Source organism: Equus caballus, chromosome X, assembly GCF_041296265.1.
Source record: "Equus caballus isolate H_3958 breed thoroughbred chromosome X, TB-T2T, whole genome shotgun sequence".
NCBI classification, from domain to species: domain Eukaryota; kingdom Metazoa; phylum Chordata; class Mammalia; order Perissodactyla; family Equidae; genus Equus; species Equus caballus.
Genome location: NC_091715.1, coordinates 96,248,858 through 96,264,512, shown reverse-complemented (window position 1 = coordinate 96,264,512; position 15,655 = coordinate 96,248,858). Strand labels below are relative to the sequence as shown.

The window sequence follows — 15,655 nt, the reverse complement described above, 5'->3', positions numbered from 1 at the left end:
GTCACAGGATCCTATTGTCTTTATTCTGAGGTGTGGGGTGTGCTATAGAGGGTGAAATATCACAAAATAGATTATAAGCTTTCTAAAGATAAGGCTCTGTATTTGTTTAGGGTTTTCTTTGTAACCCCTAACTGCCACCAATAAAATGGTTCAAATATAACAGACGAATAGTCATTAAATAGTTCAAATTTTATTGGCATGAGATACATCACTAAAAAAAAGAAATTGCATTCAGTGTCTTACCTAAGTATAGAGAGGGGAAATATTTAAACATGAAATATCTTCATAAAATTACTGGGAAAATGCTAGAACCTTTTATTTATTTTAACTTACCAGCCTTGAAAACTACATCTATGTATCTGTTTGATCACAATTCACAGAGCTATGGAGTGCAATAATTGCCAACTTGAGGGCATTCTCAGACAGATTATCCATATTGCCATTAGCTGTGACAAATTGTGCTTTTAAAATTTTATTGACACTGTCACACACTTGACCTTATTAAGTACTTTGTTGACATTAACAAGGTCTTTCTTTATCCTAGCCCGGCAGGAGTTAGGAAAAAAGATGGTTTAAGTCAAAATAAGTACCAACCAAGAAAGATACAAATGTACAGAGCAAGTTAATTAAGTCAAGAAATTCAGAGATTCCAGGCACGACAGAGCCATGTACAAAGTTATGGAGGTAGAGGGATGAAACACCATAAAATGTTCAGGATACTGAGCAGAGTATGATTGGACCAAAAAGTATATAGAAAAGTGGTGGAATACGAGGCTAGAGACAAAGCAAGCGTGAGATGATGAAGCATTTAATGCGGACTAGGGCTAGACTTTAATCCTAGAGGCTATGGGTAGACTTTATAGGATTTTAAGCAATGATAAAACAAGAATTGCATTTCAGAAGTATAACTTTGTGGAAGATGATTTAAAGGGGGCTAGAAGGAAGGGTAGAAGACATTTAAGAGTCCAGGGAAATTATAAAATAGTGAGATGTCAAGGCTTTGAAACAAAGAAATGGCAGCAGGGTTGCAGGGGGAGGCAGACTACACTAAGGAAGGGAAGTACAACACTAAGGAAGGAGAATTGGTAGGATTTGGTGGCTGACGGAATGGTGGATGGAGTAAGACTGGATTCGAAGCTGACTATTATGCTTCTGGTTTATGCTACTTGGTGAATAATGCTAAGGTTAACCAGGACTGGGAATACAAAAGAAAGGCAGGTCAAGGTTGGACAGGGGATTGGATTAGGAAGGAGGAAGATAAGAACAGTTATGGACAATATTGGATTTGAAATCCAGTCAGTCGGCAGCTCAACATACAGGGTCTGAGTCAGGAGGAATTTGGAATAGAAGAGCTCAGAGAGATTTATCACCTAGAAGTGCAATTGAAGTCCTAAGGATGGATGAGGCTCCCCAAGGACAAGGTACAGAGCGAGCAAAGCAAAGGACCAAAGGACTGAGGATCAAGCTCCAGGAATCAGTATATTTAAGGGCCAAGCACAGAGATAGGAGATTTTCAATGAAACATAGAAGTAAAAGAAAAACGAGGAGAGCTTAGAATCACAGAAGTCAAGGGAGGAGAGGGCTTTGAGAAAGGAGTGATCAATAGTGCCAATGGTGCTGGAGAAGCCAATACAATGACTTGAAAGTGTCTGCTGCATTCTATATTATGCAGGTCATTAATGACCCTCTGTTACCGAAAACAATAGCTTTGACAAGGATTCAACTTTTGAACAGATTCACAATAAAAGGCATCCTTCAAGTCCGAAGTTACTTTTGTAAGTACCTTAAAAATGACAAAATTGTAAAAACATCTCTATACAAGCTCCCCCATTGTATTACTTACTTTGAAAATGGTAGCAATCTAAAACCTCAATAACTAAAACAAGTTTCCTAAGTAACATCAGGCACTCCTTCAACACTCAATATTTAACACACTCATTTACTTTTCCCCAAATTTTCCTCTTACTCATAAGTTGCAGTGCCTTGTTTTATTATACATGTACCTCTCCGACAAATGACAAATGATTTATCCAAAGCTACTTCCTCATATGTGATGGTATGGCTGCACTAATAGCTAATTTATAAGTATGCTTAGAGCAAAATCTCACTTAAGAACCTCTGTAGAAAAAATCCCGCTACAAAGATTCAGTCCATATATCTGAGGGTTTGTCTATAAGCATCAACATCTGTTGTTGCACGGAAGTCCTTCTGAAATGAATTACATAATTCCTGCATTCTTAAACAAACTATCCTAGATATAACTGATTATTTTCTTGCTGATTCAGAGGGATAATCAAATACAGGAGTTCATGAGCTATGATGTAACACAGAGACGCCCTCAAGAGCTACTGAGGTGTGTAGGGCTACTTGCCCTGAAACGAAATGAAACCAAATGTTAAAATGTTTGCATTCTAGTTCCAGTCTTTTATTATGTTTCTCTCTCCTTGTCCCTTGCTTTCAGCCCGTCAGTTGGCACTTCCTGATCATCTCAATGCAGCGCTCTGGAATAAGCCCTCTTCTGAAGCCCTCCCAACCTGTGCATCTAGTCTGCTGTGGATGGAAAACAGACAAGGGGACTGGTTAAGACACCGTAGAAAGAGGCCAGCCCCATGGCTCAGCGGTTAAGTTCACAGGCTCCGCTTCAGTGGCGCAGGGTTTCGCCGGCCCGAATCCTGGGTGCGGACCTAGCACCACTCATCAGGCCATGCTGAGGCGGCGTCCCACATAGCACAACCAGAAGAACCTACAACTAGAATATACAACTATGTACTGGGGGGCTTTGGGGAGAAGAAGAAGCAAAAAGAAAAAGGGGAGATTGGCATCAGATGTTAGCTCAGGTGCCAATCTTTAAAAAAAAAAAATAAGACACCATAGGAAGAAAGAGTGAATAGGCTCTGATTAAAGGTCAAAAGGTCTTTGTTGTCATGAGGCTTACTGGATGGATTTAGTGACATTTTTCGGGCTGCCCAGATTATATTTATTTTATTTTTGTTTCATTTCTTTTTTGGTTCTCAGTTACATTCCAAAATGACAAATCGATCAAATAGGTGAGGTCAGGATAAGTGAACCTATCACACATCAGTAAAGTGGATATTTACTGCTATGTTTTTGTGTACCATATCTAATTACAGCATGCACTAATTTTTAAAATTATTTCCAGCACATTAGAAAACATTTTTAAAATGTATTAAATCATGTAAAACACACTTCTGCCCACCGCTCCTGAAATCCTTTAAGACACGGCACCTTTCAGACTAACAGCAGTGTGAAGACTAAGGCTCTTTCTATAATACATCATTGGAGGTCAACTATACAACTTTCTCTCTCCATAAACAACTATTATTAATGCTCAGTGTACTCCAGCTTTTCCTGCAAGGCTATATAGAAATTAGTTTCAACTATATGTTGGTATTACCTCACTCTGTCTTCTTTTGAAAAGTGACTGGCAAACTACCCTGGCCTCTATTTTTACCTACTGGAAGTCCTTCTCCTGCCTCCCACACTACCATAATACTGGTTGTCTATTAGCAATGATAATTTCCTGGAAAATTCCTGTTTATCCTTTAAGACCTAGTCAAAGCATGACATCATCACTGAAGCCTTCCCAGACATACCTAAATTTGCCTTCCTTTGTGCCCTCATGCAACCTTAGGAGGAGGAAAGGGATATGGGTGTGGAAGGGTTGGTTTGTCAAGTAAAGTTCTGCATGATAAAATGTTGGAGGGCATTTAAAACTCTACAGCATATTTGGGAAACACCAGGTTTAGTACGGTTAAAATATACAGTACATATGGGAGAGTGAGAGGCTCAAAGGCCAGAATGTTAGGCTGGGGCGACATTAAAGGTCATATGTCACGATTAGGTTTTCCCCTTTATCAAAGTAACAACGGGTCATGAGCATAGGTTTCTAGGAAGGCTACTATGTTAGAATCAGAATTATTTTTCAAAGGATAACTGACAACAGTACAGAAGATTTGTCTGGAGGGGAAGAATGTATCAGTATGGGGTACCAAATAGGAAATTACTGGAATAATATTGGTGGGAGAAGATAAAGGCAGTGCAGATAGAGAGACTGGGATAAATTCACAGTGTGTGCTATAAGACGATGATTGATTAGATGCAGGGACCAAAGAAGAATGAAGTCTTCAGGAAAATTAAAGATTACGAAGAAGATGATACCTCTATAAGCTAAAATGAGACAGACAGGAAGAAGAGTAGACTGCTTTTTGGGAGAATCAGGTTAAGGGAAAGAGAGAACGTGCTTGGTTTTAATAAGAGGAGGTACCACGTAGTGGTTAACAGCTTGTGCTCTGGAGCCAGAAACCCTAGTCTCTAATCTGGGCTTTGCCTCCTGTTCACTTTGTGACCCTAGGAAACTTATTTTAACCTCTATGAGCCTCAGTTTATTCATCTATAAAATGGGCATAGTACTACTATCTCTCTCATAGAATGCTGTGAGGTTTAAAATAAGGTAACATATGCATTTAGAATAATGACACATGGCTTACAAATGTTATTTATTTCTTATTTTTATGATGCCTACAAGACATCTAGTTAGGCATTTGGACATGTAGGTTTAAATAGAGAGGGAGATGAGCTGGACTTATAAACCTGAGGAATCACTAGAACATAGTTGGATGTTAAAGCTGGAGAAGCAATTGAGAACATTCCTAAGGAAAATAAAACATATGTGTGTGTACATATACATATGCGTATGAGTGTATATATGTGTGTGTATATATGAATACGCATATATGTATGTATATACAAAAATAATAATAGAAGAGGACCAAGAATAGAACATAGAGAACAAAATACCGAAGAAGCAAGAGGAGGAGAAAGACATAAAGAAGGCAGAGAAAGAACAGTTAGAGGTAGTCAGAGAGCAGGAGAGAATGGTGCCTGGAAAGCGAAAGGCAGTACAATTTTCAAGGAGGGAGGTGATCACCAGTGCCAAGTGATCAGAATTAGAAAGAGTCCACTGGATTTTGAAATTAGAGGATGACTGTTAACCATTGTGAGAACTGCAAAAAGGCTGAGTTGTAGAAGTTAACTTAGGAAACAGAGAAAACAAGTAGAGATGATTCTTGTAGAGGTTTGGACGATAAAATGAAAAAGGAAGATGAGAGGCTAGTTCGAGGGATAAGAGGATCAAAAGGAGGTGTTGAAGTATGGCGGAGACTTGAGAGAGTGCTACTAAGCTGAGGGAAGTCAATGAAGAGAGAGCATATGAAGATACATGATTTATTGTCTACTTCTTGAACCACTGAGGATAATGAAAATTCTGTCATAGTACAAAATTTCACTTTAAAGATGAGCTAGAAAACCTCTGTGAGAAGTTAAGAACCTCTTTTGAAATCCAAAAAAAGAAAAAGAAGGTATATAGTTGTTATTTAAAAATATAATTAGTCCTGTATTTTAACAGAATTACTTCCTGAGACTGTAATAACATTTGGAGAAGTCTCAGGATACCACAGAAATAGAAAAGTAATTCTGTTAAAATACAGCACTAATTATATTTTTTAAACAACAGATTTAAACTTTTGTTTTTCATTCTGCATTTTGAATATATTTTGGAACTTTTACATGATATTTTTTCATTCACGTGAAGTAGTCCAAACAAAAATCCCACTTCACAATTCTTGTGAGAGTAATAGGCTCTGTACATAACAAATTACTAATTTCTGTAGTTCATTAAAAATAGGAAATTTCAAATTGTGATTTGCATATGTTTGCATCTATAATCAGTATTCAACAGTTTCTTGAGCACCTAGCAAGATGTCTATGATTCTCCCAGATGTTACTTGTTAACAACTTGCCTCTTTATCAATTCCATTCAGTCCAGTTTCCCGAACGCTGGCAAAGGTCACTCCCGCCTCATGGTTTGGGGTGACCTACGCTACCCCAGAGGCGTCATCTTAAAGGTCAGACAGTGCAATATACACATGTTGTCATCACAAACACCTGGCTTCAAATCACAGCTCTACCCTTCAACAGCTGTGTGATTTTGAGAGTGTGGGTGATCTGAGTAATGAAAACTTTGACTATATCTAAAACACTTAACTCCTCCTAAACAAACTTTGCAAGCCAAGTACCAACTCCTACATATGACTCAAGCCAATGAAATTTCGTTAGGTCAGCCCAACCACAGGAACAAGAAGAAAGATTTCAAGAAGTCATCTGCAAAAGACAGTTTTCAAACCTTTCAGTAGAAATATAAAATGATATTGAGATAAATTTTATAATGAGTGTATCATAAAAAGAAAAACATTGGAAGGAAATAGCCCGATTATTAAAAAATGTAATACAATGGACATAAAAGGCACACCCTAAAAGTTTATCCAAAATGCTCATCATGGTTGGAGTAGAAGTAACGACTAACAAATTTCCTTAAATATTTGGAGAGGAATTAGAGTTTTGTAACACTAAAGTATTCTCTTTGGACAAGCCAACTCATCTATCTTCTGTAGTTTCAAACTCTGGCAAAAAAAGATACTAATACTTCATAAAACAATACAAAAGGGGAAAAGAAACTCTTTGTTTTACATAAGAAATGTGAATATTTAAACACTCACTACTAAAATAACTTGACAAAATTAAATGTGGAACCATCTTCTCTTTCTTGAATGACACTTCGTTGTTATTAATGCCCTCGAGTCGATTCTGACTCCTAGCGACCCTGTATACAGCAGAGGGGAACACTACCTGGTCTTTTTGCACCATCCCCTTACCTTCTGGCGCTACATCAGACAATGATCCACTGCTGTTCATAGGGTTTTTATGGCCAATTTTTTCAGAAGTGGACGGCCAGTTCCCTCTTCCTAGTCTATCTTACACCGGAAGCTCCACTGAAAAACCTGTCCACCACGGGTGACCCTGCTGGTATTTGAAATATCACTGGCATAGCTTTCACTATCACAGCAACATGCAGCCCCCACAGTATGACAACCGACAGACAGGTGGTGTGGGTCCCTGACCGGGAAATGAACCTGGGCCACGGTGGTGAGAGCACTGAATCTTAACCACTAGACCAGCAGGCCTGGCTGAATGACAGTACAGGAGTTTAAAACAATATTTCAGAAAGAGTTTCCCATGGAACTTTAAATGGTAAACACCGTCTAAAAGAAAGAGATGAGCGTCGGAGACCAACAAGCCTGGTTGTCAAATTCTGACTCTGCCACTTACAAGTTGTGTCACCTTAGACAAGTTATTTTATCTCACTTAGCCTATTTGTCTCATAAGCAAAATGGAGATGATAACAGTACCTACACAGCTGGGTTGTTGTGAGAATCAAGTCAGATAACATATGTAAATTAAAATATTTAGTCCAGGATCTCACATCTTAAGTATGGTCAATAAATACGAGTTCTCATCACTCAAGAACAAAGTTCTCTTTCATAAAATGAGTCATATCCTGAAACCATCTACGAAAAGATAGTGAGTTTTGTCATTTTCTGAAGAAGACGTGTAGGCTGGGTCTACACGGGGCTATTAAATCGACCCTGACCTAAGAATTGCGATTCAATCTTCCCTCTTCCGGTGAGTCAGACTTCTGAATGGTGTGTGAATGGCACAAAGAGAGACGTGCTTAGCTTTCTTAAATTTCTGCAACAAGCCCACAGACTTCATTACCACTTGTTAGGAAAATGGCATTGGCTGAACTCCTTGCCCTATTGCCCTGATTATTGCTAAGGCTTTAATTTCCGTGGTTTATTACACTAATCACTAAATTTCTACCCAAATATTAATGATAATCATAATCATCATATTTACAACAAGCCAAAGTGCTTTTCCTAATTTTAAACAATTTGTTATTCTCACAGACAAAACTTCTAGCTTTTATGAATGACCAAGCAACAGGAAGAATTTCATTTTTACGTTCTGTTCTCCTTAAATTCTAGCTAAAATGGAGGTGGTGTCAGCCAAAATGAATACTCTAAATATAGCCTTAGAAGCAATTTAAGACAAAACTAACTCACCTGTAATTGCAAAGCTTCATGATTTTCTAATCCTTCCACAATTGGTGAAAACCGTTCTCTGTTATTTCTTTCTGCTGCTGTGGTTATAGCCCCTAAAAGTTTCTCTAGACTATAGAGAAATATAGAAAAAGAAACAGAAATGAGAAATATATCTTACACACACATTATGAATATGGGTTATTTCTTGCAGTCTCCCTTGTTTTCTTTCTGGAGCTTGATGTTTATATAGACCATTACAATCTAAGAATTGTGTTCCCATCCACATATTTCTACAAGCCAAATATTGACAGCATTAAATAATTTTAGGGTATCAAAATAAAAATTCAATTAAAAAATCTCGAGGAAAATAATTTTCTGGGTGACAATTTTTAAAAGACACTTAATTGATAAACTTTGACATTTAAACTTTCAGGTTTTGATATTTCATGTGTTAACATAGATAGTAATATCACTTAAACATAATACGGCATCAACAATTATTAAAAGCTTATTCAAGTATAAACAAACTGTAATTTTATAATAAAGCGCTAGAAAGACTAATATTTTTAAAAGAAATTTCAAAAACCAACATTATTTTAAATGGAACAAGAAAAAAAAATCTAAAAGAGAAAGCTTAGGTAACTAGAGAAGTGTCTATAATTACCTAGCACAAGAAACTTATTTATCTAAACAAAAACATTGAAACTCTCTCTGTACAGTGTGTGAATGAAATTAACCTCTATGTAGTATATTACTCTTATCAAACTATACCTGAAATTATAATTAATCTTAACAAATATACCAGGGGAGGTTATAATATGAATTAAGTATTGAAAATCTAATTGACTAGGAAAATGTTTCTTACTCATGTATAAACTGATTTTTTTATAAAACCTAAGAAAACCTTACATTTGCATATGCTATCTCATTCTCGGTTTGTTCTCATGGAGATAAGACAATTAATGCTATATGATAATATTTTTGTTTAGTGTTTGCCTTTTGGTTGCTAAGTACAGTAGCCAGCATTAAGCAACATCTCATTTTATTCTAACAGGTATGAGAAAATCAACATATTAGAATATTCTTAAATCTTTGCATGGCGCTGTCTGATTCAAATTGAAATTAATACTGTCACACAAAGTGCCCAGAAGAAATATTTTAGCTCATGTCCTTAGCAGGTATTTCATTCTTTATCACAATGGTTTCTCACAAACTGGACTTATTAATGACATCACATCTGAAACGTTGCTTCAGATTCAATATCATTTTCATAAGAAGAAACGATCTAATGCATAGTCAGCAACAACTGGCAGAAACTGGCACATGCATGCCCTCTGAATAATTACCAACAGCCTTTTTGTTCTTTCTTTTTAACAAGTTAGTTTATTTCATTCTATGAATAATTGCTTCATCTTTTCACTTAACCTTAGGCAGATAAAGTAATAAATATAAAATACTATAAAATAACAGTACAGAATAAAAGTATCTAGTTAATTCAGTTAGTTAAGTTAAATTTTGTGATGTGCATATGTGTGTGTGGGGGGGGGGTTATGTATATGTGTGTGTATTTAGCCAAAATTACTCTCTAACTGACTTTTTCCTACTTTTCTAATGTTTACTTTACCTTCGGCTAAACAAAATTCTATTCATTCACTCTGAATCAAATTTTGAAGAATTTCCCATTAGGATTCTATCTGTTTAAACCTATTTTTCAGAGAATCAAAAAACAAAAGGCTAAAATGCAAATAGATAATATAAAAATGCCAATTTTTTCCAAAATTTAATACTATTTTCATGCACGTTAACTAAAGAGACAGCACAAAAGTAAGACTTGTTAATTTCTCGTGTCATTTTCCATGCAGTTAATATAATAATATAGCAATACTTACATGTTCTCTTCTCCAACAATGCAAATAGCAGAAAGTATTTTTACTATTTCAGTCATCATGCTGGGTTGTTTGGGATCAATTGCTCTTGCCAATAGTAAAAGACTTCTTTCATCTCCTAGGATCCTTTGCAATCCAAACTAAAAAAACAAAAACAAAAACAAAAAAGGATCTTCATTCAAAATGTCTTTGGAACATACCTTTAATTACAAAAGGCAACTTAGAATGATTTCCTAAAAACTCATACCTCCACAATGAGGTTCTACCTAACAATACGAATGTTCTCCAAATGCAGTTATTGATCCTGTACTTTTTTTTTATTTGAAATGACTGCATCTTGGAGTTTTTGTCCCTTGATCAGATGATCTCCATTAGCCTGCCTAAAAATTCCATAAAGAATTGGGAGAAATATGGGAACAATCAGTATTTCTTCAACAAAGAAGAACATGTAAAGCACATATTGATATGATTTTATAAAGTAATTCTACTTATGTCACTGGGTCTCCCTGGAGATGTCTGGAATTCATGGTTAAATTCTCCAACATGTTTGTGTGGAAAATTAAGTTGAATAAACAGGGTAAAATGTTGAAAAGCTCTTGTGTATACTATATGCCAGTTAAAGAAGCAATAAACCTCTGTATGGATTTTTCCATACCTTCTCTCTCTTATCCTCCCCGTTTCAGGCAGCTGTGCTGCATTACAAAAGCTATGAACCCAAAGGAATGGTGCCTGGGTTTTAGTGTCACAGTCAACTAGGCAGAGAGGACACCATATTCATTTATTTTCTAGGCTTCAACACATGCATGCGAATGCTCATTATAAGAATGAACAGGTAAAGAAATGTTAAAGAAAGCCCAAAACTTGGGCTTTCACTACATTAAGAAGGTAATATTTTCTTCAATCTTTGTCACACAAAGTATTTCTCAGATTTCTTATGAGATACGTTTGCTTCTTTTCACAGCCTAATGCTGAAATCTGACAACATTTTATTGGAGCAAAATTGCCATTTCAAGCTAACCTTTAGTTAAGTATCATACATATTAATATTTTCATGGTTCCTGATTTAATTTCTAAAAGAATGCAGGAGGAAAAAAAAAAAAAACATAGCTAAAGCTCTTAAATGTGATTTTACCAGAGGTCATAATAAATAAGGAATTATATACAGAGATAAGACGAAAAAAAAAGGGAACGGAAGAGACAAGATTTAAAAGAAGCAAAGAAAATAGAAGGGATATATATGTATAAAGGTGGCTTTCTTGTTAGTGCCATTGAATGGATTCCACCCCTAGTGACTGTGTGTACAGCAGAGCAGAACCCTGCCCGGTCCTCTTCTGCCATCCTCTCACCTTCTAGTGCTGTATCAGACAATGCTCCACTGCTATTAGGGTTTTCATGGCCAGTGTTTTTAGGAAGTGGGTGGCCAGGTCCTTCTTCCTAGTCTATCTTAGTCTGGAAGCTCCACTGAAGCTCCGCTGAGACCTGTCCACTATGGGTAAGCCTGCTGGTATGTGAAATACTGGTGGCATAGCTTTCAGCGTCACAGCAACATGCAGCTGACACAGTACGACAACCGACAGATGGGTGGTGTAGTTCCCTGACCAGGAAAGGAACCCAGGCTGAGGAGGTAAGAGCACTGAATCTTAACCACAAGACCACCAGGGCTGACATAAAGGTGGCTAGTAGATAACAAATAGTAAGGAAAATCAGTGAAAAATGCACGTGTAAAACAGAGATAGATAACCATGCAATTACCAAACCTAAAATAATGGCTTTAAAAACCAGTTAGACGGAGAGTGAAATCATTTAAATTTTTAAATTTCCATTCATTTTACAGATAGTTTCTAATATGTTGGGACATACTGAAAATAAAAATGAAGATATGAGAAATGATGGAAAACCATTGATCTAAACATGAGAGCAATCTTACAGCAATGGAAGTTAAGGGGCAATGGGTTGCTTCTTATGATCCTCTTATTACAAGCATTGTATAAGGCAAAAGAGTGTTTGAAGTAGGTAATCTAAACTCCTTGGGGCCAAGAAATTTGATGTTTAAGTCATTTCAGATGAAATGACATCTCATTCTTTGATTATGACAATTTATTCCAACATGAAATGAATAAATCACTGTACATTTTTCATTTTCAGCGTGTACTTTTTACCTATCGTTTCACATGACTATAACTTAAAAGATCAACCATTTATTCATGTCCTGAGCACCTATGTGCAAGACATGTAACATGCCCTGACTAAAGCTTAACCGTAGTTTAGAAGAATCTAAGTCAAATCATCATGTTCTTCAAAACTGCCAAATTTTAAGTAATCATGTATTGACTCATGAACATGTCTTGTGGGAAAATCTCACTTGCAGGAAATCTCACTAACGTGACTTTCTCCAGGGACTGATTATAGTTACTTAGTATCCCGGAAAACTGTGAGAGTTGACCAGGCGAGTCAATACGAATTTAAAACAAAGGGTCCTACAGTTAATTTTACAGCTGAATGAGGGGACTGATAGCCAGAAAGGCCAAGTGATCTTCCAAAGGCCACTCAACTTAGTGACAAAGCAGGGACTATATCTCCTGATTTCTAGTACAGAGTTGTACTAGAAATGTATTTCTAGCAGAACTTATTTCTTATTTCTTTGTTTCCCTCCATTGAAGAAAGAGATTCATCTTGAGCTGTGGAGAAGCAATGTTCATTAAGCGCTTTCCTGTTACGCATCAGATTCTGCATAACTTTGTTGCCAAAGACTAAGAGCACAGAAGTTGAGAAATTCTGTACTAGTACTGATGGAAATCTTCCTGGATCAAACTTCTAAGAACAGCACAACTAGTATATTCTATATGAAAGTCTCACGTCAGCTAGCGAGCATTCATTCCACATGCCAAAAACTTCTTTGCTGATACATGTGTGTATAATACATACATACTTACATGTAATCCCATATGCCTAAGAAAGACTGTTTGCAGATTACTTAAATAGACAATCTCATTGCATTGGCTATTCATAGCTGTATTTCACATTTGGCAAGCTTTTGGTTATTGTTATAATTTATTTTTATTAAATATTTGAGATTATTAAAACATCATCTAAGGGGAATTATGCAATTAGTGAATTAATCAGTGGTATTTTCCCTATAGGAATATAAAGCAAATCATTTCTAAGACAGTAAGAAAACAGTTTATAGAAAAAAATGACTGTAACTTCAGAACCTGAGCAAAGACTATTTTTAGAAGAAAAACCTTTGTCTAGAATTCATAGACTCCCTCATAATGCAACTGGTATCATCCATATACAAAAAAAAAACCCACTACCTTTCAGAAATGTCTTTTATGTATGTTAACTCACTGACACGACCTGAACATAAAAGAAAGGGAAATCTTAACTTTATAATGTTCTCAGAAAACAAGTCAAACCATAGCTTGGAATTTTCCTTTTCAATGGAATAAAAACTGTCTGTAAGGAAATCGTCTTCAACATATGACATTTAAATTTTCCTACTACCATAAAAGAAAAAAAGTATGATCTGATTTGGGAACAAGACATATCTTTGCACGATTGCAAAAACCTACCAATAAATATTTTGTGAAGCAAAGTATATTTTAAATAATATTTAAATGAACACGATGATTTGCATCATAAAGACCCTTTTGTAAACTGAATAAGCACCACTATTTTGCCTGTTTCATACTTTCATACTGCTAGGCAAGTTTTTACCTTTTGCGAGAGAGGCAGAAATAAATACTACTTACCTTATTATTCATAAATGCTTTGAGGCACTGAATAAGTTTATACTGATTCTTCTTGTCGATATTTTCTTGTCTGAATGAAAGAAAGAAAAACATTATATTGTGCTTAAAAATTCCCCCTTTGGTGATCTTTTTTCATATTTATTCTTACTGTTTCTTGTCCAGAAGCTTTTCCAGCACATCCAATAAGAGTCCAAGACCTTCATGGCCAAAGTTGTTAACCCAGCTATGAAATAAACAAAAAAAAAGTATAAATAAGTTTGTATATATAAAACATTAAACGTCCAAAATGAAATTTTGATTTTCAAATCCAATAATCCCGTCTTTATATCGCTTGCCCTTCTTTTTCTACTCCCATTGATTCAAGTATTGACTCTACGAGGATACTCAGAGATCTTTGCCTCAATCCCAGACTTGTCTTCACATTTTAGATCGCCTACTCCACAGCACTGCCTTGGTGGTTTCACCCACATCATATACTTAAGCCTGAATTTATAAGCCAAATTTATCTTCCCTTATGTTTCTGCTCCCCTAAATCAACTCCTCTTCCACTCTTCCATATTCTGTTAATAACACCACTATCCTTTGAATCCTTCAGACTTGAAATATTGGTATAATTTTTTGATCCCCCATCTCTTTCACCTTTGCATTTATTTTGTTCATTCATTCATCAAGTATTTATTGAGTGCCTACTAAGTACCAGGCATGTTCTAGATGATAGAAACATAACAGGCAACAAAACTTACCCCTTACCCTCATATAGCTTATTATCCAGAAAGAGGGAGACAGATAAATAACTATATGACAAAATGTCAGTGCTTTGGTATGATGAAGAAAAATAAACCTTGCTTAATGGTATAAAGAGAGCCAGGATGTTATTTTTCTTAAGGTTGGCATCTGAGCTAACATCTGTTGCCAATCTTTTTTTCCTTTTTCTTCTCTTCTTCTTCTTCTCTCTAAAGCCCCCCTAGCACATAGTTGTACATTCTAGTTGCAGGTCCTTCTAGTTGTGCTATGTGGGATGCCACCATAGCATGGCTTGATGAGCAGTGCTAGGTCCGCACCCAGGATCTGAACCGGTGAAACCCTGGGCTGCTGAAGCAGAGCGTGTGAACTTAACCACTCGGCCACAGGGCCGGCCCCCAGGATGTTGTTTTTCAATGTGTAGTCAGGGAGAGATTCTTGGATAAGGCGGTATTTGAGCAGAGCCTTCAAGGAAGTGAGGACTTTCCCAGTGGACAGAATAAGGGCAAATCGGGCACTGAGGTAGTAGCTAGTGCGCTGAGAATATTCCAGGAACTGGGAGGAGACTTGTGCGGCTGCGGCTGAATAAGCAGGCTTGGGAGAGTGGCAGGAGATGAAGTCCCGTGTGTGGTAGAAGGCTGGAAGACTGATCATGCAGAGCTTGGTCTGACTTTCTGTCACCCAGTTATGAATATTCTACTTCTAGAATGATTCCCACACACGCCCCCTCCCTCCTTTTCATTGTTGGTGCTGACATTCTCATATAGCCCTAGTTACCTTTCCTCTAACATGCCAGGGGCCTCCCAACTGGGGTTTCCACACATTCAATCTTTTCTTTTATTCACTTTACAAACTGCCAGATTAGACTGCACATAACCACAGTCTTCTGGCTAAAAATTTCCTCTGGACTACCTAACACATTTAAAATTGTGATGCAGATTTAGCTTCACATGTTCCAATAAAAATCAGACAGATTCTCTTTCCTGGAGTCGTCCCTACACTTCCCAGCTTTACCTCATTTATTCTTTCTTTCCAGAAGGTAACCCCAACTCCATCTCCACAAACTTTTCAAGTCTCAAATTGACTGTCAATTCTTTCATTAATGTTTTTTCCCCATAAGTCCTCCCTCCAAATATGAGTTATTTTTCCTTTGAACACTCGTGTATTTTTATCTCGTACTGCGTGACATTATGATTCTTGTCACACGTGTCTCACCCACCGTTCTGGACTATAAATTCTCTGAAGATGGTTATATTATCACATTCATCTTTCTGTCTCCCATAATGCCTAGCAGAGTGGTTTACATATAGTCAACACT

At 36.7% G+C, this 15,655-nt stretch overlaps 1 protein-coding gene across 7 annotated transcripts in view; it reads right to left on the bottom strand.

The window, feature by feature from the left end:
• Nucleotides 1–15,655, bottom strand: part of DIAPH2 (diaphanous related formin 2) — an 814,964-nt gene that overhangs the window by 589,684 nt on the left and 209,625 nt on the right. For all 7 annotated transcript variants that reach the window (XM_023634106.2, XM_023634104.2, XM_001914669.6 and 4 more), the window contains 4 exons: nt 13,745–13,819; nt 13,597–13,666; nt 9,848–9,984; nt 7,980–8,088 (listed from right to left, as the gene is read on the bottom strand). In XM_023634106.2, the coding sequence (XP_023489874.1) occupies nt 7,980–8,088; nt 9,848–9,984; nt 13,597–13,666; nt 13,745–13,819 (391 nt within the window). The remainder of the gene's footprint in view (nt 1–7,979; nt 8,089–9,847; nt 9,985–13,596; nt 13,667–13,744; nt 13,820–15,655) is intronic.